Raw genomic sequence first — 27,629 nt, 5'->3', positions numbered from 1 at the left:
TTTTGAAGTACCTCACTACCATTTATGCTGTCATCTTACTAAAATCTAACCAAAGCATTATCTGCTAATCATAGAGCTTATGTAGACAGACAAAATGACTCTTCTGTAGTTTCAATCTACTTCTTTTAATTTGAAAGTAAAAGGTCACAAAAGCTTAGATTTCCTTGAGGAGAGCTAAAAACAAGGATAGTACAGCATCATACTAATATATCCTGGGCTCTGCATAGAATTTCTAGCAGAGTTTAATCAAATTCACTACATGGATATTTTAACAGAGCTTTCAGTGGTTTGGACCTGGATCTCCCTGAGCCTTTGATAAAGTCAAATATCTACTGTAATGTTATTTATCATTATGTTTAAACTTAACTTGCTAAAATGTCTCAAATGTTAAAAATTTTACAAGTTCTAGAGTATAAGTCATGCCCATTCTCTCAAAAAGTATGTACTTATACATTAAAGGCTATGCCTCCTCCACTTAAAATGAACATTAGAACAGAAGAATGGCTGACAACTGACCAAGAAACAAATGATTCATTATGATAATGAAAGAAAATTTTAAAATGCTCCCAATGTTGATGACAAGAACATAGGTTACAGTAAAGATGATTTAATGAAGAAAACGCTATTCCAATCCCTGATTCAACAGTTTACTTTGCAGAAAGGCAGCAATGTCATATCCTAGAGGCTCAACAACACTATCACTAAACTTAGTATAAAAGCAAGTAAAAGATTTTCTGAACGGTATTTTCCTGGGAATCTACAATATGAGTAGCCTTTGTACTTCATATCCCTTAAACAACTACCATACAATATCTAACTATGCAGCAAAAATATTACATTATTTTTCTATTGTCTGAAGAATTTTATCACTGGCTTATTTAGAAAGATTACCAATGAAATCAGTTAAAATTTTCTAAAAGTTTTAACTTGCTCAAAACAGTACCTAACCATAAAGGACAACCAATCATGCTAACAAATTCTAGTCTACATTCTATGGAGCTACTAACTGTCAACATCCTGGCCTGTTTAATGGCCTTTCTGATATGGTACCTGGAACCAACAAGACTACCTCCTGAAACTTCCTTAGCTTCTAAACTGAGAAGGCACCCTATATTCACACCCTCAGTTTTCTTTAGCTCTACCCCTTGCACCTTGAGAGGACTTCCTGTGGTCAGGACCACAGACTTACCAGAGTCAAGCTGTATTTATTGGCAAAACACTTTAAATAAGGTATAGATACTTCCAATTAGCCCAACTCAGCCAAAGTCACTAGATTGTGGGACACCAGGTTACTACTGCACTGTCACACTGACAACTCTCAAACTGCTACTTGAGCTTCCCTGTGCTGTACCTCCACGCTCTCAAATAGAATATGTTCAGGGAAAACAAAGCATCCCTCTGCATGTATTAAAGATAACAAGGAAAACAAAAAGAAAGCTGTAAAATTTAATGTGTCTTAAATCTCAGGTAAAAGAAGATACACTAGTTTATATCTATTCATGGTTTCCCCTGTCCAAAAAAACTTAAAATATACTTATTTTCAACATTTAAAAAAAATATAACATAGGAAATTATTTGGTTTCCCATTTAACAAATTACAAATTTGAGGCAAAAAATGTTAAGTGACTTACCCAAGGTTACAATTAGAGGTACAGCTGAGGCTAGAAACCAGGTCTCCTGAGTCTCAGCCCAGTGCTCTTTTCCTTAGCCCATGACGCCTTATTAGAAAAATCCAAATAAAGTCAGACCCCCAGTTACATGGGTATGAGTTACACTGATTCACATATACAAACTTTATATAGTGTGACCAATGTTTCAACTCACGCGGTACCCTGCTTCCATTTATGCAGTATGCCAGGCATCGGCACGATTTTCAGTGGCACACAGGCGGTTGCCACCACCAGGGCCCTAGGCAAAATTGCAAAGAAGGCAAAGTTTGTCTTTGGCCCTCCCACCTCCCTTTTGCATTCCTCTCCCACCTCCTGGTCATTCCCTTGCCCAGCACCCCCAGCACCATCATGCTGCCCTCTGGATGGCCAAAGACCCCCACACCCCACTTCCACCTCTCACCCAGGACTGTCCTTTCTACAAGTGCCCAGTGATCCAGAACTACCTCTGCTTTTCCCTGCCACTAAATTCCTATTCCTGAGGATTTCAATAATGTTTAAGTACTCTAAATGATTCAGTTTTAAGTAATTCAACATAAGAGCATTTAACTAAAAGATATCAACTCTCCACGGAATTTAAAAATAAATTAATTTAAAAATTCAAATTCTGGGAGGGGGAGTGGGTAATATCGTTTGTGAGGGGAGGGGAGGAAAAAGGACTGCGAGTTTTCCCAATGTCCTGAACCTCCTGTGCCATTTCAGAGTCCCTCACAGACAGGATACTAAGTGTTGAAGGGGTTATTGCCACCTTGAGTCCCACTAGCCAAGAAGTCAGTGGTTTATAGTCTCTAGGATTAAAAAAAAAAAAAAAAAAAAGAGAGAGAGAGAGAAAGAAAGAAAATTAGACAGAACTGCCTTTAACACCCTCCTACCTACCTTTTCCATCTCTCTCCCACCTCCTGGATCCCCATTTCCACCTCTAAGTGCCAAAGACACCCAACAGCATTCCCTGTAAGCTGTTCCTGTGTCCAATACAAAGATTCCCATTATATGGCTTCAAATTACAAAATGCTTGTCATTCAGGAACGTATCCACGTTCCACTATCCCTGGATAACTTTGAAGTTTACTGTATGGTGAAAAAAAGAACAATCCTAATTGAAGGTCTTGAATCATAAGATGATGTTTGTAACCTTATTAACTACTTGGTTAAGAAGGAAATGAATGTTCTGATTCTTATCTTGCACACAGAAAAGAACTGAGTTGGGTATCTGAAAAAAAGCATTCCCTTTCCTTGAAAGTAGTACAAGTTTCTTCTGGAACAACACGGTAGTAAAAACCCAGTTATTTCAGCTAAATATTATCCTGGACTCATAAACGTAACCTTCATTGGTTAATCTCTTAGTCTGGAGGCGAAAAAAAAAAAAATCCAGTAACAAGACATAAAAAATATAAAGTTGCATCCAAAGCAGAGGGGATTTTAGGAAATCCGTATTTCTGCTGACTACACATGCAGGAATCTATATATGTAGGTTTTTAGATTTAGCTTTGTTTGGAAATTTATGAGGTAATAGTAGTTACTTGATCCAACTACCCTCTTCAGTGTAATTAGGAAATTCAGTCCAAGCAGAAGGTACCAAAAGTGCTATCTATCTGGGAATAAAAGGAGCTTGTAAAGTAAGCATTAAAGGAGTCCTGTAACCTTTACAAAGATTATTCTTTCAGGTTAAATCCTGGATTTAGCCCCTTCCCAAAACCATCTTCCTATTGGGAAAGGAGCAGTGTTAAGACATGCTACAGTTATAACATAAGCATTCTTATCTAAAAGTGAAAAATGATACAGGGTACAAGTTTCTCTCAGCATTTTAATCAAATTTTCAAGGATTTATTACACAATGTTCATTTCCTTCCCAAGCTTCCACTCTGCACAAGGAGGTCTGCCATCTATCCACAAAGAAAACTTCCCAATGTGGTTTCTATTAACACTGAACTGTGAACACTGAAAGAGCCGTTCTAAACATGCACTGCTAAAAATATCTGAATACATGTTTTAATCTGACACATTTTGTTGCAAAAATACTCAAGTAAACTATGAGACTGTCAAAAATATGTCTTTTCTCTTACCTCAAGCAATTTAACTTGTCAAGAAAAAAAAATTTAATAATTAAGAAACTGGCTAAGCATCATATAAAAATGAGCAATTTTCTTGCTTTGTCTGAGTCCTTTTCTCCAAATAAACATAGATTTGAGCTGCATTTGAAAGAGTACATGACTAATCATCGCCACCAAAAAAGCAACAGCATTTCATCTTTTCTTTAGAAATCCTCTTTAATGACAAAAAGATATGCAGCAAGTTGTGGTCTTCTACACAGAGACTAACCTAACCGCCTGAAAAGATCGTTCAAGCCCTCAATTCCACTTCACTGGGCACCGAATTTTCCAAATGGTTCTAAGTGGGGCACATGCAAGATTTGTCAATATTTACGGAACAAAGCCTCTATTATTAAATTGCCTAACAAAATGGAGGTCTCTCGGAAAGGGAAAAAAAAAAAAAGGAGAGAGAGAGAGCAGGCCAGAACGTATTTCTCATAAAATGGGGTCAAAGACACCCGCTTCAAGAAACCATGGTTTGGGTCAGATGGCCCCGGAAGGTGGGTCGTTTCTGGGGGGCTCGAGAGTGCATCTGGGGCACTGGGGTCAGAGCAGACATTTCCGCCGGGCCCGGGTGAGGGTGGGCACAAAGTTCTCTCTGGAGAGTGAGCAGGGCGGCGGCGAGGGTTGATCCCAAAGCTCGGGGACAAGGAACCAGCCCTGGGGGCGGAGGCCCGAGCGCTCCGCAGGCACCTCATCGGCGACTGCACGGGCCGCCCAACTACGCAAGAGAGACGTGGGCTCTCCCGTCCCAGCCAAGTCAACAGGGCCGGCTCCAACTCTCCCTCCTGCCTGCAGGCCCCGCCTGACCCCATTGGCAGCCGTTCCCGCCAATCCGCACGGTCACCGCCCCCCAGCCCGCCTGCCCGGCCCGGATTGGCTGGGACGGGAGCCGGGCCCGCGTGTTACCAATCTGGGAGCCCCTTACTCAGCCCCACACGCGAGCCCAGGTGCGCCCGCCGAGCCCCAGCCCCTCGCCGGCCCCGGCCCCTCCCCCACCCCCAGACTCTGGCAGAGACTTACCGTCCCGGGAGGTGCCCATCAACTGGTCCAGCATCGCGCGCATCTGGGCCTGCGCCGACATGGCGGCGGCGTAGCGGGCGGGCGGGCGGGGGTGGGGCGCAGACCGGGCCCTTTTGGGCGGGAGGGGGGACCCGGGGGAGGGGTGGGGGAAGGTGAGACGCTGTCTCGGTGGCCGCCGCCGCCGCAGCCGCCGCCTCGAGGCGTGCGGAGAGGGAGCCGGAGGGACGGCCGGAGCGTCCGGGCTGCGCTTCTCCCGACGACGCGTACGTGGAAAGCAGCAGCCCCCGAAAGCGACCCCCGTTCCCTCGCTCTCCGCCCGGTTCCAGAGACAGAAGCGACACGGCTAAGCAAGCGCTCTCCTCCGACACTGCCACCCGCCAGAAGCCGTCAGGCCCCCCCCTTCAGGCTCTGACGCCGCTCGTCGCCGCCGCCGTGCGCGCGCACGCTCCTCGCGCAGAGTCGTTTCCCGCAGAGATCCACCAACTGGCGCCCAACTGTACTAGCTCCGCCCGCGCCGCCCAGCAGGGGTCCGCCCTAACGGCTCTCGGGCGCGTGCACGCGGCTCCTCCCGCCCCTTCGCCAGATATCGCGAGACTGGTGCCGCCGCCGAGCCTGGAGCCGGATCCGCCCGAGGCGCCAAACCTCACGCTGGAGGCGGCGGCGGCCGAGCACCGCCTGTGCGGTTGGCTGTGCCGGCGAACCGGCCGCAAGTTAGCCAAAGGGCCGCAGGGCTCGCCCGGGGCGGAGTAAGTAGAGCCCGGGCCCGTGGTCTCGACCGTTAGCGACTATGGGCGTGCCCCGGGCGAGGCCTCGCCGAGGAGCTCGTCTTCAGGGCCCACCCAGGCTCGCGTGGACCCGACCATTTTCTCAGTGGCGCCTGACCGGCTCCCTAGGCAGCCTCGGGGTTCTGGCGTCCGGGTCGCTCCCCTTCAGCGGTGCCTGGAGGCTTGTACCCCCCTCCCACCCCGATCTGGGATAAGTCACGTTCAGGAAGCAGCCCCGAGATGCTCACACTAGAAAACAGGCCACCTCGTCCACGAGGATTAATCACGTAGAATAGCAGGAAGCGCATGGCCGAAGTTTGGAGCCATGAACTCAATGAAGTATTCTGAAAAAGGAGGTGATCTCGGAGGTTTTCTTTGCTGCTGGAGCTAAGCTGCAGTAAGACCCTTTGAGTGTACTAGCAGCATTTAAGAAAAGAAAGCCCGTGGCTTCTGAGCTCGCCCGCACCCCGGATTGGCAATGTTGGAGCCAGCAGATTACTGACTGGGCCTATAGCGATTTATTTCATCAACTCACATCTAATGGAGATAAACATACGCATCTCATAGCATTGTTGTGGGGCCTGAAGGAGCTAAGAGCTCCTGGTATTTGACCTTTTGGTTAAATGCTTAAATCGAGCCATAGGTACTTCCTAGATCCTTTGGGAAAAAATAATGGTTTTTGCGTTCCATTTGCCTCTGCATCGCCTTAAAACTTACTAGCAAAATTAATAAAAATTTAACATGAAGTACCAATCAGCCCAAGGTCCCCCTTAGAATCACATCGTCAGGAAAGTATTTTAGAGACAAATGTCTCAAACAACCCAGATACGCTGCAGGAATACCATCCTTTGAAAGTGATTTGCCATGAAAGAAAAGTGGACTCTGTCCTGAAGGATAGTGCCCTCTCTTACATGCAGTATAATCTTACCCTGAAAAATAATGTCGTTGCTGGGGAAATAAAATGTGTCTTTTGTTAGTGAAAATGTTTAGTTTTTGTACCTTTATGCTTTGTTTGTACCACTTAGGAGCAGCATGTAGCTGTTTTATGTTAACAGTCTTACTGTTACTGTTTTAGTTAGAGCATTTTGTTGATATTCATGTAATTATTTGTTTGGATTTAAAGTTCTAATTTGTCTGTTTTTCTCATTTTGTTTTCCTTTCCTTTTTGCTCACTGCCTTTTAATCATTCCTCCCCCCCCCCTTCTAAATTTGGAAGTCTTATTGATTTTATTCTCTTAGCAATTGCCCTGGGCATTGTAGGCATCCTTAATATATCAGTCTACATGTCCCCGAAAAGATAATGAAGGGAACCTGGAAAACCACCTCCATTTAACCTCTTCCCAAGTTGAACGCACTTGTGTTTTTCTGAAACCAAGTTTCATATAATCAACGGTGATTCAACACTTTACTTGCTCTTTATTCCTCTGGAATCTGCTGTTCCACCTGGGATTTTCCTTTTGTCTCAGGTTTAAACTTTGGGACAGGAATCAGCAATCTGCATAGCCCACCTTTTCTTGTGATTGTTTCACAAGAATGGAGGTTCTAGTCTGACTGCTGTGGTGGCACCACAGAATTGTTTGTGGCACAACATACCACCTAGCCTGGAAGACAACATTTACTGCCTGGCTTTTTGCAGTTTACCTACTCTTAAGAGTTTGTTTTGTGTAGGTCTAAGAGAAGAGAGCTTTCCCATTTTTGCTAAACTGAAAAGATCTGTGTTCTGGCTCTCCCAATTCTAGATGGATAACTTTAAGGGATATAGAATTCCAAGGTGGGCTTTCTTTCCATCCTGCTATTTCCTTTGTTCCTAAAAATTCAGTTCTCAGATTATGGCTCTTTGAAGATAGTTGACTGTTTTAATTTCTTTCAAAGTTGTGTTTCATTTGGCCCTCCCTGGTGGCCCAACGGGTTAGGAGATAGCATTGCAAGGGAGCTGCAGCCACTTCACTGTGAGTTCGATCCCTGCCCCGGAAGTAACCCACACGGTGTAGCAGACCTCTCCTGACCCTCCTGCTGCTCCCCTCAGTAGTGTACTTTGGCAATTCTGCTCCCCACTCTGTGGTGAATGCTCTCATCACCCCTGTACCTCTGGTTGTACCCCAGTTCTGTATAAGTGAATGAATAAATAAATAAATCTTTAATTGTAGATTTAAAAATTAAAAGATCTGGGCCTCTCTGGTGGTGCCAAGGATTTAAGTCTCAGCACTACCAGCAGCCACTGCAGCATGAGATCAATCCCCAGCCAGGTTGCTGACCCACACGGCACAGCAGACCTCTCCTATCTCACCCACTGTTCCCCTCAGCAGTGTACTTTGGTACATCTGCCTATTCTCCCTACTCTCCCTGGTGAATCTCTCACCCCTCCCCATCACCACCACCACTACACACCCTGGCCTTTACCCCAGTTCTTATATGCAGAAATAAATCTTTTTTAAAAAATTCTGCTGAAGGAAAACAAGAAAATAAAATTTAACTTGCTATTAGGGGAAAGAGCTTTCTACACATAAGGGACAGCAAAATGTTGCAAGAATCCTGGAACTGAATTTGTAAGGCCAGATCTTGGATGTCCTTGTTTACCTTTGAAAGGTTGTAAGGAAAGTGACCAGATCAGCTGTGTGTGTGGAGGAAAATGGATTGATTCTAGAGAGCAGTTTGGAGTTCAAGTGCCCAATTAAGATAGCAGTGGTTCAGCAAAGAGGCGCAAGAGGTCAGGAATAGGTCTGAACTACTGCAATACCAACAGATTTCAGGAGATTCTTAGGAGGCTGAATGTAATTCATGGTTATTTAACTAAGGACGGGAAAGAGCAGAAGCAGTCTAAAATAACTCGTTACCCACTTCACAGTAAGTCAGTGAACTGACAGGAAATATCAGAGACTTACAAAGGAGGGTAATGACACCCCCGTTTTGGATGCACTGAATTTAAGATGCCTCTGAGTGAGCTAGTGGTGTTCTATACTACGCATGGCAGGCCTAGCTATACAGGTCCGCAGCTTGGCAGGGGGACTTGGACTGGAATAAGCCTGTTGATAAATGAAGCCTGGGAAGTGTAGGTAATCACCAGGTGGCGTGTGAGGTGAAGACTCAGGTCTAACCAATGGAACACCAATACACAAGGGGTACAGAGAGAGGACACTGAAGGCACCAGACTTCAGCAAGAGAACAGGAAAGAAAGCATCAGGGAGAGGAAGGAATGGTAGATAGTGTCAGACTGGAAAGCATTAACACATGAATGGCATCCACTGATGTTCTGACCCAGCAGTAGCCTTGCTGGGTAGTTCTGGTAGAACTGAGGGGCAGAAACTAGACTGCTGCAATGGACTGAAGAAGAATGTGAAAAAATGGATACAACACGGTTTATTAGCTCAAAATCAGTACACAGCAAGAAGTCGAATCAAGACAACATTGTACATACTGCATTTGGGTCATCTATGATGAAAGCGAGCTAGCCAGTGGTTGCCTGGCACCGGGTATGGGGAAGGGGAGTTGCTTGCTAAGGGCACAAGGTAAGTTTTGGGACTGCAGTTTTACAGTTCTGGTGTGCAGTGCAGCTGTCTGTCATTACTCATTGACCCAGACTCATAAGTGGGTTCATGCTATGTGGAAATTATACCACAATGTTTAAATGTAGAGTTTTTTTTTTAAAAGGAGAAAATATGTATCATTCTGTTCACTTGTGAAGAGAAAAATGAGTGGTAGCTGAAAAAGCATTTGATGTAAAAGATGAGAAGTAGTTTTTAGATGGAGGAGACTTGAACATATGGACATGCTAGCAGAATTCAGGTGCAGGAATTAGAGGAGAAAAGAGAGCAAAGTGAAGGGAGGTGATAACACGTATCACGTCAAAAACTAGAATAATAATTAAACACACTGCTAAAATCTCAGAATCCCCCAGTTGTGGGTTGTCCCAGCAGAGTTCGTCACTAAGACAAACTCTGTTCCAGAGTCAGTATTTCTAGAATTAAATTCAGCTAATTCTTAATACCATAAATAACAGGTAGGCTGACTACATAGAGAAAGAAATGGCCTGAGTGAATTATTTTAACCATATCAACTTGTCTATATTTCAGAAGATTGGTAGATAGAGCTTAGAGATGGGTTCATAATAAAACAGTGTAGGAAAAAAGATGGAAACTGTAGGATTTTATGAGACTCATACTGTTCAAGTCCTATGCAAACATTATTCTCATTTATTACATCTTGTTGGCACTGAACTTTGCAGAAGAGGGAACAAGCTCAGGTCAAGTAACCTACCCAAAATCCCACTGCTGGTAAATTAAGGTGGGATTAAACCCTAGTCGGCCTGACTTAAAATCTGAGCTCCTTATCTAGTTAGGCAGTTGTGCCTCAGATTGTTCTTAAAAATGTTATGTATATGCAATTTTATCACAACAAAGGAAATCAAAACATTAACTCATCCTAATGCTTTAGCTTTCAGTTTGCCCCCAAAAGATAACATAAAGATCATTAAGATGACATTAGCAATCTATTCATGTCAGTGAGGGGGAGAGACATTGGTAAACTGAGTAGGCAATCAGCCTAGATTATGGAGTTCAACAGACTCATGAGAGTAAGGTTAAACCTATGAAACAGTCAACAAAATTACAGCGAAAACCCCTAAATTTCAAAAAAAAAATTTTATTGTTAATTCCTTTTTGAAGGAATTTTAAGTCCTCGTATGAAGGCAGCATCCGGGAAGCTCCGTTTCATGGCTCCCAGCCCTTCCCTCCAGGCTGCTGGGGCAACTTGAGACCCACTAAGCCAGCAGACTCCTCCACTGAGCGCTCACCCTTGCCATGAAATTCCTCATGCAGGGCCACATGTTCGCGGATGCTGCGCAGGAGACAGAGATAGGTGGCAGCTTGGAAATGAAGCTGATGTTGGGCTCTGCACAGCTTCTCACCGGTGACCTGGAAAAGCATTGAGATGAGACACGAGGCTTCAGGGTTTGTGTAAGAAACAGGCACGCTCTAGCGTGAGGGCACCCTGCACATCACAGCGGTGATGGTGTGTACTTCCTCTCTCCTACAGAGGCGCCGCCTTAGGTACAGGAGCTGACCTCAGTGGAAGAGTTTTTACAAAGAGCTTGAGTGGCCTCAAATTTTAATACGGAACATGTCCTCTTATTTCAATACTTCCACTTTACAAATGAGGAAACTGAAGCCCAGAGAGGCTCAGTGGTAGCCAGCAGATGCGGAACTATCACCGGGTCACTGATGACTAAAGTTGCCTAAGGAATACCCTTGCACACAAAAGAGGGCTGCTCGCTTTCACACTGCTGTGATTTTGCTATGTGGCACACACCTTTCCATTTCAATGAAAATCAAAAACTTTATTTTGTATGAAAAATAAAAGCTCTGCAATAAACAAATTCATTTTGTAGTAAACAAAATGAAGATTTTATATATAAAAGTAATAGTTCCTCTCAGAGTTTATACATCTCAAAATCTGGATTCTGTTGATGTTAATACATTCAAAGTCCCAAATGACTCCACACCTTATTTTTTCTTTATCAGTTTCCAGATTGTTCTGTACTATCTTGAACTGATTTTGCATTCTAAGAAATGCAAAGAAAATGGCAGAGGTGAGAAAGATGACCACAGATACCCTGGCCAAATGGGGGTTACACTACCATTGCCTACTTCTTTCTGTTTCTGACCTTTACTTTATAATCTAGGGTTGGAATATGAAAACTAGAAGGTGTAGTTTATGGTCAGATCTTGTGAAAATGGTAATTGTAAGACAAGGCTTTTTTGTTTTTTTTAAGATTTATGCATACAGAACTGGGGTACAGGCCAGAAGTGCCGGGGGTGAGAGGATTCACCAGAGAACCGAGTAGTGAGCAGAACAGGCAGTGTGACTGACATAACACTGCTGAGGGGAGTCGTGGGGAGACTGGAGAGGTCTGCTGCACCATGTAGGTCAGTCAGCTCCCTGGCCAGGGACAGAATCGTGGTGAAGCACCTGCACGAGTTTCAAGGTGCTGTGCTAAAACCCGTTGTACCACCAAGGAGGGCCCCAAGTCACCCATTTTAATCAAACGTTTTCGTTAAAAATTTACAAGAGCCTCCCTGATGGTCCAGGGGTTAAAAACAGGGCTATCAAACTAAAACCAGCCACTGTAGCAGGAGTTTGATCCCCAGCCACAGAGCTGACCCACATGGCTCAGCTGACCTCTCCTGTCTCACCCTCTGCTCCCCACGGCAATGTATTTTAGGTCATCTGCCTGTTCTGTTCCCCACTCTGTCTCTGATGAATCCTCTCATCCCCATCCTACGTCCAGCCTCTTTTTAAAAAAATATGAGATAGCACCGTGTCAAACAAAGGATTCTTTTCTACAATGTAAGCCCAAGTTGGTAAGAATTCTGTGTTGGCATAAAATAGAATACTGATCTTCATTTTGCTAAGCCTGAGTCAGGAGACAGGGGTCTGCGAGATATACAGTAAATGAATCACAAGAGACCAAACGAAGCAAAAAGTCGAAACTTTCCCTAAGTAGAAAGTTGGAGGTTCTCTCCTTAGGGAATCCCTCTCCTAAGGGAATGAGAGAGAAAATAGACACAGATGGTTATTGAGTTACCTCTGAGCTAGAAACAGAAAGCACACCTCACACTCCTGTGCATCCCACAAAAATTTTAGCATGAATTTCAGATGCATTGTCACGCTATTTCAGAGCCATCACCGAGCCTCTCAAGAAAAATGTACAACTCCGATCCCACCACCTTCTTAAAAATTCTGAATTCCTGCCTAACACCTACCTCACTGCACCCTCCACACCTCAGTTTAACCAGTAACACTTCTCGAACCCTTTCTTTACCCAGACCAGCCAGAATCTTCCCAGCACCATCAACTGTTTGCTAACTCCAATATATCCTTCAAGTCCCAGCTTTGTCTTTCCTCCTGATGTCATCCTCTTTTTATACCGGAAGCCCTGGTTTCCCCTCCCTAGCACTTCCTCACTCTAAGTGCATCCTTATATGGTTTCTCAGGTGGACAATGAGCTTCTTAAAAGAGGGCCCACGTGCATGTCACTCAGTTTTTAGGTGCGTGTTATTCAATATTTAGTCCAAGTTAATTCTTAGAATTAACACTGGCTTTTAAAAAAAGTAGTTGAATTTGAGTTCTAACATTCTGCAGGCAAACTTCCCTGGCTCGGCTATTCAAAAGTCAGCCTGACAGTTCTTCCTTTCCTGACTTTGCTCCCTAAAGCCCCAGCTGACCTTGCAACTTACTACCCTGCAGAGAGGCTGCAACTTTGCCCCAAGCTGATCCATGCCTCCAAGGTAGGCTTAATGGGAGCTCTCATTTGGGAACCAGGTAACTAGGTTCTAGTTGTTTTTCTACAAGTCCTTAAGCCTCAGTAGTCCCACAGGAAAAATGAAACCACCTCCTTCCTTCCACGTGCGCCAACGGGGAGAGGGCAGGGGAAAGGGGGTGGCCTGTGAGTTTCACGGAGCAATGCCCCAAGAATGGCTTCCATGTGTCCGCATTTACCTGCTACAGCAGGAAAAAGACGTTCCTGACCTGGCACTAGCTTCACAAGAGAAGTCAAACTTCTCAATATTCTTCCCCCGATCAGTCTGCACTGTCCAAATGCCTCCCTAGTCTAGAAGAGCGCGAAGTCTGCGGAGATGCTGTGGCTGGGCCCCTACAGGCCGCCAGAACGTGTCCTCTGCGCCCCCCTGTCCCTTCCTCGGCCTGTTCCCCACGACCAAGCAAAGGTCAGCCAGGAAGTCCTGGGGGACGGCTCCAGGCCAGCGCCGCCCGGCGCTCAGGGCCGGCGGTCTCGGCGGCCTGACCTGGGGCGCGCAGGCCCGGCGCCCCTCCCTCCCCGGGGCGGCCACGCGGCCACGGGACCGGCTCCGTACCCGATGCGCACGGAAGGCCTTCACGAGGTACCGATAGGCCGCGGTGTCGCGATACGGTCGGCCAGTGGCCGCGCTCACGTAGCGCAACTCCCGTAGAAGGCCTCGGAAAGTGCGCGCCGGACACCCGAGAGCCGCCATTTTCCTGCCCTCGGAGCCCGGGGCCCCACTGCGCTACGCCCCTCTCACGGCCTCTCCCCGGCCGGCCGCCTCCGGGTACGACCCGACCTCGAGGGCCGGCTCCACCCACCGCGCGGACCGCGGAGCGTCTATTTCCCGTCTCTGCGGAGCCCTATTAATCGAGCGCAGAGCGGCGGCCCGAGGCGTTAAGAGAAAAGCAAGCGAAAGACGAGCGTACGCGGACAGCCAGGTCTCACCCTGAGGACAGCCGAGCGAGGAAGAGGCCGTCCTTTCCTGGCGGCCTCCTGTAGGACGCCCGCGACTGGCCGACACCTGAATGGAGAAGACAGGAGCCTGGAAGGAGTGGGTGTCGGTTTAAAGAACACGCTGAGATTTTTTTTTTTTTGAGGCGATATCAAAATTCAACGTAATTGCCTTCCCCCAAAATCTCACGGGCTCAGAGGAAGTGGAACGTGCTTATTATCGTAAACTGTAGCCAAAAACTAGTAAAGGTACATACACACTTCCCATTGTCAAAGACGTAAAACGAAGTCAGGGTGTTTTTCTATGATTGTTTGAGAAAGGAAAAAAGACAAAACACTAATCACCCCAGATGGGACTCGAACCCACAATCCCTGGCTTAGGAGGCCAATGCCTTATCCATTAGGCCACTGGGGCTTCTGTGAGCGACGCGTTTAAACAACGTATTCAGTGTTTTTTCTCTTTCGTACGTCATTGTCACTTAGGTCTCTTTCTAACCTATCCTAGGAAACCATAACTAGTACTACTGTCACTGGTGAGGCATGCTGGGAGTTGTAGTTCAGAGGCCTAAACCCGCGTACAGCTCGGAAAAGCTTTACCCTCGAAGCAGCACCCAAGCGCCGGACGGAGAACAGGCGCGCGCACGGCGAGGCGTGTGCGTGGGCCTGCACGGCAGCTATTGCGCCTGCGCAGAAGCAGGCCAGCGACAACGCGGCGCTCAGCGCGCTGGCCAGAGGCGGAATCCCGTAGACTCGCCCTTTAAGCCTCAGCTCCGCGGGGTTTTTACCGGAAACAGCCGACCCCTTCCGGTCTTGGGGCTTTCGGCCTTAGTTTGGGTCCAGCCCGCCGTTAGGTGGCGTTCGCTGGGGTCATTTTCTGTTTCCGGTTGAAATGCTGAGGCCATTTCCGTGGGGCCACTGGCGGCTGGCAGGCGTCTGTCTTGCTTCCTAATTCGGCTGCTCGCTGTGATCTCTGGGGCGCGGGGAGCTGGTAGTGACTTGATTAGGCATAGGGACGGGCAAGGAGGGAGTGCACGTTCTGCTTCCTCTCCTGATGGTATAACCTGGTCCATCACTCCTTTCTGATTGTCAGCGACCGTAGCCCACCTTCAGCGGCTCATACTGCTTCCCCACAGCCGCGAGGAGCGAGTTAAAACAATTAAATGGACACACTGGACCCTGCCTAAGTGGCCCCGTGTCTGTAACTTAACCTTCGTCGCTATTCCTTTCCGCCACCTCTTTTCGTAGGGTGTCTCTCCACACCCTACGAGTTATTCCCTTTCCCTGGAACTTGGCACTTGTGCCAGTATTTCCCCCCGGGGAGCCTCAGGCAGAGTCTTCTCCAGGCGCAAAGCTCCTGGTGCACCTGTGTTTATTCTAGCATGAGTAAGCCATGCACATGTTGTACTTTCACCTTATCAGACTGGGAAATAGTTGACTCTAAAACCCTGCAGTTAGATGTTTGTTTTTCACCAAGCTGACTGGCTGTTGGACAGACATGCCAGCTGAGGCCGAGGCTCCTAAAAGTAATGGCGACCTTCTGGGCCCCAAGAGGAGAGCGAAGCTCTCGGGCAGTTAGGGCAACTCCAGTGGAAGATGAATGGCAGGAACGTTAATGAGCAGAGCAGTGTAAGAGGGAACCACCAGGACTTGCTTGCCTCTGTCAGTTGTTGCCATTTTCCCTCCATGAAAACCTGGAAACTGTATTTTAAAAAATCTTTTCTACAGCTTTCTTTTTAAAACTGGCCACTAATTAAAACGTTAAAAGTGGTGGAGCCCAAACAAAGCACTGCTGACCAGTCTCAGTTCACAGGTTCAGAATCAAAAAGGGTGAGATCAAAAGACGCACAAGTGAAAATGGGTGTGCTGACTTCTTGGAGAAAGAAGCCACTTCACTCACCTGCCTGATTTTTTTTTTCTGGTGGTGAGGGGTTGCCCCTGAGAATAACTATAAACAATGAATTTGTATTTATTCATGTCGCATGTGAAATTGTTCAAAAGCCCAGCTTTGTTATAGGTCTCAATATCTTAAAAAAGTTTTCTGGATTTTTTCTGTTCAATACACTATTATTTTCCTTTTTCTATTTTTTTTTAAGATGTATTTATGCGTAAGAACTGGGGTACAGGCCAGAGGTGTGGGGAATGAGAGGATTCACCAGAGACTGGGGAGCAGAACAGGCAGATGTACTGAAACATACTGCTAAGGGGAGCAACTGGCACAGGAGAGGTGTCCTGTGCCATGAGGGTGAGCACCTTGGCCAGGGATGGAGCTCAGGCTGCAGGGGCTGCAGACAGATTCATAGTGCTGTGCTTTAACCCCGTGTGACACAGCGAGGGCCCCAATACATTATGTATTCTCAAATGCGACAGCTCTTGAACAGCACTTCCCTTTGGTCCAACAAACCAACTAAATCCTCTGAAGTGAGTCTAGAGTGATAGAGTCCAGTCCCTTGGGGTGTTTGGTGCCCAGCTGGGTGGTCATGAAGAACAATAGCCTGTTGGGACATGTAGATTCCATGTTGATCCACTTTGGTCTTTGGTGCCAACCTTGGAACTGATACCTCTAGAACAGAAACTGCAGGTTCTGTCAGGCCTGCTCAGACCAGATGTGGCTCCCTGACCAGGACAGACTAAGGCAGCACTCTGAGTGGCCACCTTATTTCCAGTGGTTAACTAAAGGAGCTCTTGTAGCGCATCAAGGGGTCAGTGTTGTCCTGAGACACTCGGGAAGCTAAACAGTTTGCTTCTTTTGTTCCTATCAGTTCTCAGTAATACAATTTGTGGAAAACAATATCATTTACAGAAGCAAAACCTGAATGCCAGGCTAGATCCACCTAACATTAGTATAATGAAAATCATCTGGCAAAGTCAGTTCTCAATTGATTTGAGCGACCATGGAAACCATTTGGGCGGCCAGAGTGTGAGCAGCCTTAAACTCAGTGACTTACACAAACTCATTCTGCTAGTCACTTTGCTACCAAGCCAGTTTTTTTTCTTTTTTCTTTTTGTTCCATCTTGTGAATTAACATGTGGCCGTACAAGGCTCCTTTCCAGTTAGACAAGATCAGCACACTTGATCGCCCTGGGGCAGTAAGTATACCTCAGGAGGTATGACCGGGAACGCCCAGGGGGCTGTTGACTGATGTCCTTGCACCCCAGGGACTGAGTAGTAGAACTTCTTGTTAATAAGATTGGAGCCATGGGTGGGGGTTGGGAGTATATCAACGGACTCACCCTCCCTAACGCCCAAAATCCAGTGTTCAGTTTGACCCACCCTTTTCTCTGCCAATAAAAAGGCAGGGATCTTGCACTTGAGCAGTATCTGCACCCTACAGCCTGCTCCACAACTCCTGTTCCTTTATGAGTGGGGTGTTGCCAATGCAACAGTGAATTAAAATACAGAATACACATGCATCGAGGGGCTGCCCTGCCGCAGCATCCTGACGAGCTTGCATGTCTCCACATAGGCTATAATTACCCCTGACATCAGTTTTCCTCCCTTTGAGTAGAATTTTCTGTGATTGCTCTTGATGCCAAGAGACCAGCTTGTTAGAATTGCTGTGAAGCAGCTTCTCCTCGCTTAGGGAGACTGCCACAGGCGATTTCTCATCATTTTCCCATCTCAGTTGAGTGGGGAACTTTCCATCTCATTCTTTAAGCACTATTCATGTGTCATCTCCCACTCAGTGTCATCCTGTGGGACTAGGGACCTGTGGAGTGGCCCCCTTCCTGATCTTGCTCTCCTGTCTGTAAATAATAAATGGTCTGAGTGTGCGGAGCTTCATGTAGCTGAATCTGCGGTGTGGCAAATGCGGTAGTGCTAGGTTCTGAGCTGTTGCTTAGGGATGTGTTGTCTGCTTGACAATTAAAAATTTTAAAAGATTTATTTATTTATGAATACAAGAACTGGAGTGTAGGCCAGAGGTGTGGGGGTGAGAGGATTCACCAGAGGCAGAGTGAGGAGCAGAGCCGGCAGATCTACTGAAATCCACTGCTGAGGGGAGCAGCAGGGAGACAGGAGAGGTCTGCTGCGCCATGTGGGTCACCTCCCTGGCCAGGGATCGAACTTGTGCTGCAGTGGCTTTGGGCAGCTTCTTAGTGCTGAGACTTAACCCCTGCACCATGAGGGTGGCCGAGTGGTGAGTTTAACTGTAAAGGAAATGACTTCAAATTTGTATTCACTCTTAGTATGTGATGATAGTTTAAAATAATAGTTTAAATGCCTGCCAATAGAAGAATGAATAAACAAATGTATATCTATACAGAGGAATACTATTCAGCAATACAAATGTTTGTCTTTTGACATGGTAAAAAATCTTACTCCTCCTTGCATTCATTTTTAGGTTATATGTATTACTGTGCCAATATATTGTATATATATAATAGTGTATATATCTTATAAAACACTTAAAATTAAAAAAGCATGTTTTAAAAATGAAATCAACAATATTTTGAAAATATTTTTTATTGACAGTAAAAAAAGTCCTAATTTCCTTCAGTCAGGAAAGTTGATTATTTTACTGAAAACAATGTAATTCAGCATGTTATTTTGAAAAGCTTGTCTTAACACATTGTTTTGGGCAACTGAATCACATAGTGATAAACATTTCTACACATCCATTTTCAAATTTCTCTCTTAATAGCATGAGTTTTGTTTTTTTTGTTTTGTTTTTTTTGTTTTTCGTTTTTAAGGACAACAGTCATGCCTCAACTTATAGGTTTTAAAAAACTACATTGAACTGAAAGGGGCCCACGAAGTATATGCATTTCTTTCAGATACCAACAAGGCAGCTGTATCCATCAGGAATCACTTACAAAAAGAGAAACCACTGCAGTCCTCAGGCCCATGCTCACAGCACTGTCAGAAGGACCGAACATGAGTTAGGCGTGAGGGGAGCTGCCCCTGAGGCTAGGGTGTGCTAACACCCCACAGTCAGAGAACAGAGGAGCCTGTGGTCCAGGTCAGAGAAAGCACGGAGCCCCACTGTGGATCAGAGCTGCCCCAAATCTAGTCCCAAGAGTGCCTGGAGACACTGCAGAACCTGAGGCCTAGCGTGCTAACATTGGCAGCCGCTGCCAGGGGAAGATAAGCACCCTTCCCTCCCATGTAGGAAATCAGTCATGAATACACAGGCAGAAAGAGATCACACCCAGGCGCTTGCAGGCAAGGAGTTTGGGAAATGTCTTTTCCATAGTTCTAGTCCCTGGAAGACAGGGAGTAGCATAGAAGGATGTGGGAGTGGATGTTGATCCCCACCCCCATCCCTCACCAAAAAAAAAAAACACAAAAAAACAGGCTGTGACTGTACAGCATCCTCCGGACGCCTCTGCTCAGCACAGAAAAGGACAGCAAGTGAGAAACGCCTCTTTTTTAAAAAAGAAAAATAGGAAATTGTTTTTTTTTAATTTAACAACTCTTGCAACTACTTTTTAGCAAAATAATCACTGGATCTCTGCTCTGTGTGGGTTACAGGGTGTTCACAGCTGCTTCCCATTACACAGTAATTTCTACTCTCAAGGTTTTATTTCAAATCAAATTAACCTCCTGGAAAACATCCTGTAGCAAGTAAACTGCAGTGCATTGTAATCTTCATAAGTAAATGTGGCCGTGAACAAGCAAGAGGGACTTGCTGTTGCAAGCAGAGGTAAACTTATTCCTCCCCCCAGGCTGCTTGTGAAGTTCCTGGCCAACTCCTCCAGCCTGAAATCATGGGTGGTTCACACAGCTTTTCCAGGAAATGACAAGATGATTTGCCTTTTCTTTGGTTTTAAAAAAAGTCCAGTCGGTATTAACATTAAAACTCCAAACCACTCCAGTAATACTCTCCCGGCAAGGCCAGTGGAGGCCTCCAGAGGCGGGAAGTGAGCAGTGGGGGCTGGCGGTCCCCCAGCCACCCCCTCCAACACCTGAGCTCTGCTGGCGAAGACAGCAGTTCACAGGACTTGTCAGGTGGGATCAGAAGGCAACTGTTTTGCCACACTGTCCTTACAAATCCATGTCACAGTTTGGGCTTTCTTAGGCCTGATGAAATGGATAGTGACAGACAGGCCAACGAGTTACCATCCTTACGTGCACGTTAAGTCCTTTTTCCAGGGATGATGAAGTCTCATCCGGTGTCATAGCAAAACCAGAGCTGCCAGTGAGCAGAGCACTCTCCCCCCCACCCCCCCCAAGCTGGAGATCTGAGTGCGGACAGGACCTGGGCAGGGTCACTTGTCTTCTCACACGCCACCTCCTACACGCTTGCTAGTGGCCGTCCTGGGCCTGTTAACCTATCGGGCGAGGAACAAGAAAAGGTTTGCTTGACTCCAGACCGGAAACTGCTGTGCATGTCTTTCAGAAGCGGCAATTCTGGCGCCTTTTCTCGTGGGTGCTTGCTTTCTCCTGGGGTTGCATCTCTCCGTCAGCCAGGACTTCTCACCTCGAGGGCCTCGTCAGCCATACCTCCCGAGTTACTTAGGATTCCTGCCCCTGCCCGTGCCCCCTGGTCTCCAGCCACCCCTCCACTGAGGTCCTCTTATCCCTCCCGGAATTCCTTTGGCCGGATTCTTTGAAATCCAAAATGCCAAACCTGACTCTTGCTTGAAAACCCCATCAGGCTCACGGGAAGCCAGGAGCTCCGGGCACACAGCCTGCTTGCGAGCGCGTCTTCCCAGGCAGCTGCCACCTACACTTTACCTTTCCACCGGTAGGAGCGTGTCTGATAGTGCCCAGGTCCCATCACCTCGACAGGATGCAGGGCCAAGCTCTCCAAAGGGTCCTCTTGAAGTTGCCCCTTCCGTTAGCATGAGGTGAGGAGAATCACCCCCGCCCTCTCCTGCGTGGGAAGAAGCGGGCAAATGTCCAGCAGACTGACGCAAGAACTGCTTCCGGAGAAATCCTCTCAGTCTCTCTCAGGTCCGAGGCGCTCATCCTCCTCAGGACAGAGCTGCTGCTTCCCAGCTTCACAGTCTGTCAGTATGTGGCGCAAGGGTCCCTGGCTCCTGGCTCCGCCTCCCTGTAGCATGTGCACGGACTTGGTACCTACTGTTTTGTTCTCAGCCTTTGGGGTCGCTGGTGAAACTGACACAGAAAGAGCCCCATTTTAGTAAAGGGAGTCACCACTGCCAACCCCTGAGCTGAGGGAACTCCTGTTCTGCCACCACCGCCCTGCAGGTGAGGTGTAACAGTCTGACTTAGGAGCTGGACTGTGTGAACATACAATTAACATAGAAATATTCTATTTTTTTTCCTACGGTGTGACTGAACTGACAGGAAAGTAAGGAGGCCAGATTAGCCAGAGGCCTGAAAGGAGAAGTAGGTGGAAACTAAGAGCAGCACTGGCTGAGGGTACTGGCTGACCTCTGTGGTGAAGCTGGATTTTCATCTGCCTTAGGTAGTCAAAGGAGAGAAAGCTTCAGAACAGCCCGCTAGGAAGTTGGACTGACCTTTGCTGGGAATGAAAAGCAATCTCCCTGACCACTGTAAGAGGAGACCTTCAGGCTCACTGAGCAGTGGGGGAACCTCCTCTCAGAGGTCCTGATCATCACCAGTAACCAACCATTCACACCATGAAATTCAGCCTAGTTCTGTGGCCCCAGATCTTTCAGCTGAACACTCAGTTTGAAGTATCCTCAGTTGGTGATGTTCCTAGGTGCCTAGAAAAAGCAAACTCAAATACTCCTCAGGGGAACAGACTTTAAATCCAGGTCTCGGAGCGTGCCCCTAGCTAAAGTCCCAAAGTGTGGAAATACATAATTAGAAGTCACCAAACAGAAATAAGCCACCATGAGCAAGTACATAGACAAAGATTCAAAGGCATGATGGGATCCACAGTGGGTACAAGGTCTCACTCAGGTGCCTCACTCTGGGAAATGCCCCTGATGCTCCCACTTAGTTCAATTTATTTAATGTATTTACTTATGCATACAACTTGGGTGTAGGCCAGAGATGTGGGTGGTGGGGAGTGAGAGGATTCACCAGAGACACAGTGGGGAGCAGAACAGGCAGATCCACTGAAATATACTGCTGAGGGGAGCAGTGGGTGAGACAGGAGAGGTCTGCTACCCCCTGTGGGTCAACTCCCTGGCTGGGGATCAAATTCATGCTGCAGTGGCTGGTGACAGCTTGATAGCACTGTGTCTTTAACCCCTGCACCACTAGAGAAGCCTCATTCCCATTTCTTTAAGTACATGGGGGGTCCCAGTCTTGGCCTCCCCATTTAGCACACCCCAGCTAAGAATGCTGGTAAGCCCAGAACAGTCAAGTTTCCAGGTGAAAAGAATCAGATATTTAAATAGTACCATCACAACAGAAGAGACAGTGAAACAAACTGTACTAGACAAGAACGAAACAAGACAGGACAAGATCTTAAAATAAGCACAAGAAAGATCTCAGAGATAACAAGATAATAAGGAACAGGCAGTTATAGAGTAGAATAAAAACATTGGTCTGAAATGTGTGGTATTTGAACAAATCCAATATATTGGATTAAAAACAGGAATGGCTACATAGTGGAAAAGAACTAATGACTTATTGTCAGTACAGGAAGTTTTTCCAGAAGGTACTGAAAAGAGATGGAAAATGTAAAAACACTGAAGAGATAAATATGATGATGATAATGATGTCAAGAGCTCTAACGTGAATCCCAGAGAGAAAATGGATACAGGGAAGAGAATATCTAAAGAAATTATAGTAAGACTTTAAAAGATTAAAGATAATTTTTTTGAAGACTTCTGGTCCTTCAAAGTTCTTATGGGACACTAAACATGATACAGAAAAAGCAAGACTGTGACACAAAACAGTGAGAGTTAAGAATGTTAAAGACAAAAACAAACTTCTAAAAGCTTCTAGAGAAAAGAAGTGAATAGCCCCAAAACTAATACAAATTATTATTCCTAACAGAGGCAATGGAGACAAAAGAGATTAAGTTTTATTTTCTAAATGATGGAGAAAAAGTAAGCAAATATAGTCAAAATATTAAATATGAGGATGCAAAGAACTGGCAGGTATACAAAACCTTGGAGAGTTTACAGCAAAAAAGCCCTCTTGAAACCCTTCTAGAAGTTCTTATATTTAACATAAATATGTTCTACTTAATGTACTAAATTCTTAGTAAACACACAAAAGGAAGCTCAATCTCATTAGTTATTGGAGAAATGCTAAAGGACAAGATATTGCTTTATTCCTATCAGGACAACTACAAGAAAAAGAAAAAAGGGAAAACTAGGGCTGAATATGATGGAGAGAAATTGAAACCCTTATATGTGGCTGGTGGGAATAAAAATGGTTAAGTTAGTTTGGTGGTTTCTCAAAAAGTTAAACATACCTAAACAGGACCTAGTGAATCCACGTGTCTGTACATGCACCTGAGAGAGATGAAAACATATTCTTTGTACACAAATATCTACAGCAGCATTATTCAAAGTGGTCAAAAGGTAGACACAGTCCCTTTAACAACTGATAAGGAGGTAAATAAAAATGTGATATACGGGCCCTCCCTGGTGGCGCAGCGGGTTAAAGCACTGCACTGAGAAGCTTAAGCCACTTCTGCACGGGTTCAATTCCCACCTGTCCTGGAGGAGATGAACATGGCGAGGCAGACCTCTCCTGACCCGCCCGCTGCTCCCCTCATCAGTGTACTTCGTCGATCTGCCTGTTCTGTTCCCCACTCTGTCTCTGGTGAATCCTCTCACCCTCCGCATCTCTGACCTGTACCCCAGTTCTGTATGAATAAATAAATCTTTAAAAAAAAATGTGATATACTCATTATTATTCAGGATAGAAATATAAAATGTTATATTAGGATAAAAAATCATAAAAAGTACATTAAAGATCAGCAAAAAGAACACAGATCAAAGAGAAACATATAAACATAAATGCATCTTGCAAAATCCATGGTATTTTGAATAATTAGTAAGGACAAACTGGATAACACTGAATAAGAAAAAGGAGAAGATGATTATTAACAAAACAGAAAGTGAAAGCAGTACAACATATACAGATAAAACAGAAGTTGTAAGAACAAAAAGTATTATGTGTATGTATTTATATATATAATATATACATATTATGAAAAAATATATATATATTTAAAGGTTGAACCATTTTCCAGGTCAGTAATTTTATATTTATTTATTTTTGCATAGAAGAACTGGGGTGTAGGCCAGAGATGTGGAAGAAGGAGAAGATTCACCAGAGACAGAGTGGGGAGCAGAACAGGCAGAGAGACTGAAATCCACTGCTGAGGGGAGCAGCAGAGAGACAGGAGAGGTCTGCCGCACCTGTGGGTCACTCCCTGGCCAGGATGGAACTCAGGTCATATGATGACAGTACTCAAGACTTAACCCCTATGCCACCAAGGAGACCCAGCAAAAACATACTTCAGGGCCTCCTGGGTGGCGCAGAGGTTAGACATTGCTATCACACTGTCACCAACTACTGCAGCACTTCAATCCCCCTGCCAGCCAGGGAGCTGACCCACATGGCGCAGCAGACCTCTCCTGTCTCACCCGCTGCTCCCCTCAGCAGTAGATTTCAGTGGATCTGCCTGTTCTGCTCCCCACCCTCTTGAATCCTCTTACCTTCCGCACCTCTGACCTACACCCCAGTTCTTGTATACATAAACAAATCTTTAAAAAGTACATACTTCATAGAAAAAATTTAATATTTTCCTTTTTCCATAAAAATAAGGAACAAAGACATCCATGACTACACCTAATATAGCGTCAAATGCCAAGTCTAAAGTTCTAAGACAAGACACAAAAAGTGGAAGACATGGGAGTGTAGATAAAACTAATCATTAACTGTAGTTTATATGATCATCTCCATTGAAAAGCTAGTAGAATAATCAGATAACTTATTAGAATAAGAGTTTAGCAAAGTTGCTTGGTACAAAATCAGTGGTACTCTTTGACGCCAGCAAAACTACTAGACAATGTAAGAGAAATAGAAACTACTATAGAAAACACACTATAAAAACAGTAATAAAGTCGCAAGAAATTGATACACAGACAAGAGAAAATTTAAAAGCTTTATTAGAAGTCATAAAGGAGGAGCTGAATAAAAAAAATTGATGATAAACAAATGAGTGATCTGACTTAATTTCAATTCTTCCTAAACCATCCTACACATTAAATTTAATTCTAATAAAAAACTTAGCTGGATTTTTTAATGGAATGTCAAGATTTTGTCTAAAATATTTGAGAATTTAAATCCACAATTAGCAGAGTCCAACAGAAGAGCAAGCGGGAGATTCTACTTACTAGCTACAGGTCTTAAGTTTCATAGTAATGAAAAACAATGAAACCAGTACAGAAGTAAATAAAAAGAACAGTGGAGGAAAGCTCAAAAGTAGACCTTTGCATCTACAAGAACTTGCTATATGATAAAAGGTTACCAAAAGTCTGTAGAACAAGTACTGATTCACTAGACGGTACTAGAAAAGTAAAGCTCAACCCCTAAATGACACAGTGCACAAAAGTGGGAAACTGGTAAGATTATAAAAGGTACACTATAAGAAAATGTAGGAGGATACCCCCATGACCAGTGTGAGGGAAGTATTTGATAACAAACCCCTCAGAACATAAATATAAGACAAAAGGTGGGTTAATTTGACTAATCAAAAAGGAAGGCTCCGTGTTCAATGAAAGAACCAGAGACAAAGCTGAAAGACAGTAGCAGACTAGAGTATGACACATCTGAAAACTGGTAAGAGATCATAATCTACAACAAGATGAAGATGCAATTGAAAAATGGATATAGGTGAACAGACAATTCACACAAGATTAACAATAATTTTTGTGGTCATAAGGGAGGCCACCCCGGTGCCCTGCTCTGGGCAGAGCTGTGGAAGGCAGGGTGGACACAAAGGACGGAACACTGGGGGGTGATGGGAAGCAACACACAGGAGGTACATGTAGGGATGCGGGTAAATTTAAGGAAGAAAAGTAGGAACCACACAATCGATCTCATGAGACCATCTGTCTGAAGTTGCATACACACAAAGCAAACTACTTCTTTTAGTTAGATACATGCATAATGCGGGGTGCAATTCAGAAAATCGGGGGGGAACCTATGAGACAGAGGGAATGGCAATAAGGGAGGAAAGAGAACCCCAAGTTGTTTTTTGAAATGAGTACTTGTACTGTGTGATGTTGTGTGTGAGCTACAACATTACTCTGCAAAGAAGTTTAAGAACAAAAGTGAGTCTATACAACACCTACCCAGCAGCCCCCGGTTGTGCAGGGGGTGCTGGAGCTGTGTGTGTGTGGGGGGACTCCCATGATACCTGGGGGAGGGTCAGTCTTAGGGATACTGCACCTAAACTAGGTTCACCTCTGGACCACTCAATGGTATCAATGAAAGTTTCCCTTCACCGTTTTAATAGACTTTAAAACAGATCCACTTTAATTTTTTAAGCCAGGGGTTTGACATCTGCCATGAAAGAACTTTGATATTCATCCACCCCTATATTTTAAATTAAAAACCTTTTTTTCTGAAGCACCATGGCTTCACTTCTCTATTTTGGGAAATGAGGCGAGTGAGAGGAAGTGTGAGTGTAGGAAGAGAATAGGCAGGAGAGAGTCAGGCTAACAGTAGCCACCATTTATCAGCTCGTCTTATGTGCGAGGCACTGTGCTAGGTGCTTTCGGGCCTTGTGTCTAGAGTTCAACACCAAACCCAGGAGAGGAGCCAACCAGCGTCTGGTCCAAGTGCCACCGCCTCACAGCGAGGGCCTGTGTCTGCCCTAGGTGAGCCTCCGCTTGGCGCCAGACCATCCTGCTGGATAAAGGACAGTGGGGGGTTGGGGGTGGTGGTGGCGGGGGACAGACACAGGGGCACACACCGGTGGGGAAGGGCGCTCGGGAGCACCCTGCCTCAGAGGCGGTTGTCGCTGTGCTCTGAAGAGCTCACCTCACTGCTGTGGACCCGACCCTGGGCGCCCCCACAATTGGCTCTTGTTTTACTTGCCCTTTCCAAACCTTTTGGAAGATTTTCTCAAAGCTTAACACGGATAGAAAGCAGGGCCACGGGTTCTGGAAACTCGCAAACCTCGGGACTATGCACACCACAGTCAACCTCTGCCTGGCACACACCCACGAGAGTCCGTCAACCCCGGGCGCAACTGCAGTGCTCGCTAATTGAGGACGGGCACTGTGAGCCGGTGTGGCCCGACGGTGCGCCCACACAGCTCTGCCTACTCCTGTGGCGCCATGCCAAGGTAACTGAGGGAAATGCCACGTCCACTGCAGCAGGTATGAGTCAGATACGTACTTATGTGTCTCACTGGAGCCATGATGGGGGGTGGGGTGCTGCTCTGGGAGAGGAAAATGGGAACCACGGTAGTAAGAGGGACTTTGCATTTCCTGTACACCTAGGTATTGGCTATTTACTTTTTTGATCGAATGCACAAGTGCAAACAGAATCTTTTCAAAATATCTTTAAATCGGCCGTTCATTCTTATCTTCACTTTAAGCCAGATCCAATTTTGGGATCCTGTAAGCAACTGAGTGAAAGAAATTCTGTTCCTGTCTCCTGCGCAGTGATAAGACAGGAAGGGCCTCCTCATGCCTTTCTCCTTCTTCAACCAAGTCCACCTATTTAAATCTTAAAAAGACAAACCAAAATCCCAAACAAAAACTTTTTATTGTCCACATTCACTGAGAATATATTTACGTTCTCTTGATACCTTGGACTTGGGTCCTCAGTTTTGTGTGTGTGTGTTTACAGGCACTTAAATTTCCAGGAGCTCTTTTATTTCATACACAAACATTTGAATCTTTTATTGTTAAAAATTCTTATTCAGTATTATTTTTAAAGTTACCTAACCCATCCCCTTTAACACAGCATTAGATTGTTG

The 27,629-nt window shown here is 45.5% G+C and overlaps 2 protein-coding genes and 1 non-coding gene across 8 annotated transcripts in view; all 3 read right to left on the bottom strand.

The window, feature by feature from the left end:
• The window catches only part of LOC101628907 (putative RNA-binding protein Luc7-like 2), a 56,147-nt gene extending 50,947 nt beyond the window's left edge, over positions 1-5,200 (bottom strand). The window contains exons 1-3 of one of the 6 annotated variants that reach the window (XM_012720866.1): positions 4,780-4,842; positions 1,825-1,908; positions 1,632-1,718 (exon numbers count right to left, since the gene is read on the bottom strand). Coding sequence is in view for 1 of the 6 variants with exons in the window: in XM_004677082.2 (XP_004677139.1) it covers positions 4,780-4,840 (61 nt within the window). In the remaining 5 variants the exon portion in view is untranslated. Of the gene's footprint in view, positions 1-1,631; positions 1,719-1,824; positions 1,909-4,779 lie in introns of those variants that run through there. The other 5 variants (XM_012720867.1, XM_012720869.1, XM_004677083.2 and 2 more) reach the window with 5 other exon arrangements.
• A 5,004-nt stretch (positions 5,201-10,204) lies between these two features.
• Positions 10,205-13,670, bottom strand: LOC101628679 (chromosome unknown open reading frame, human C7orf55). Its single transcript, XM_004677081.2, has 2 exons — positions 13,412-13,670; positions 10,205-10,453 (listed from the first exon to the last, which is right to left on the bottom strand). The coding sequence occupies exons 1-2, from the start codon at positions 13,547-13,549 to the stop codon at positions 10,250-10,252; spliced, it is 342 nt and encodes a 113-aa protein (XP_004677138.1). The 5' UTR covers positions 13,550-13,670; the 3' UTR covers positions 10,205-10,249.
• A 463-nt stretch (positions 13,671-14,133) lies between these two features.
• Positions 14,134-14,206, bottom strand: TRNAR-CCU. The gene has a single exon. It is a non-coding gene; the product is annotated as a tRNA-Arg (tRNA).
• Between the last annotated feature and the right edge of the window lie 13,423 nt (positions 14,207-27,629).

The sequence above is a fragment of the Condylura cristata genome, unplaced genomic scaffold (genome assembly GCF_000260355.1).
Source record: "Condylura cristata isolate star-nosed mole 26May11 unplaced genomic scaffold, ConCri1.0 scaffold00005, whole genome shotgun sequence".
NCBI lineage: Eukaryota > Metazoa > Chordata > Mammalia > Eulipotyphla > Talpidae > Condylura > Condylura cristata.
The sequence above is the reverse complement of the archived record's forward strand: the minus strand, read 5'-3'. Positions and strand labels throughout refer to the sequence as shown.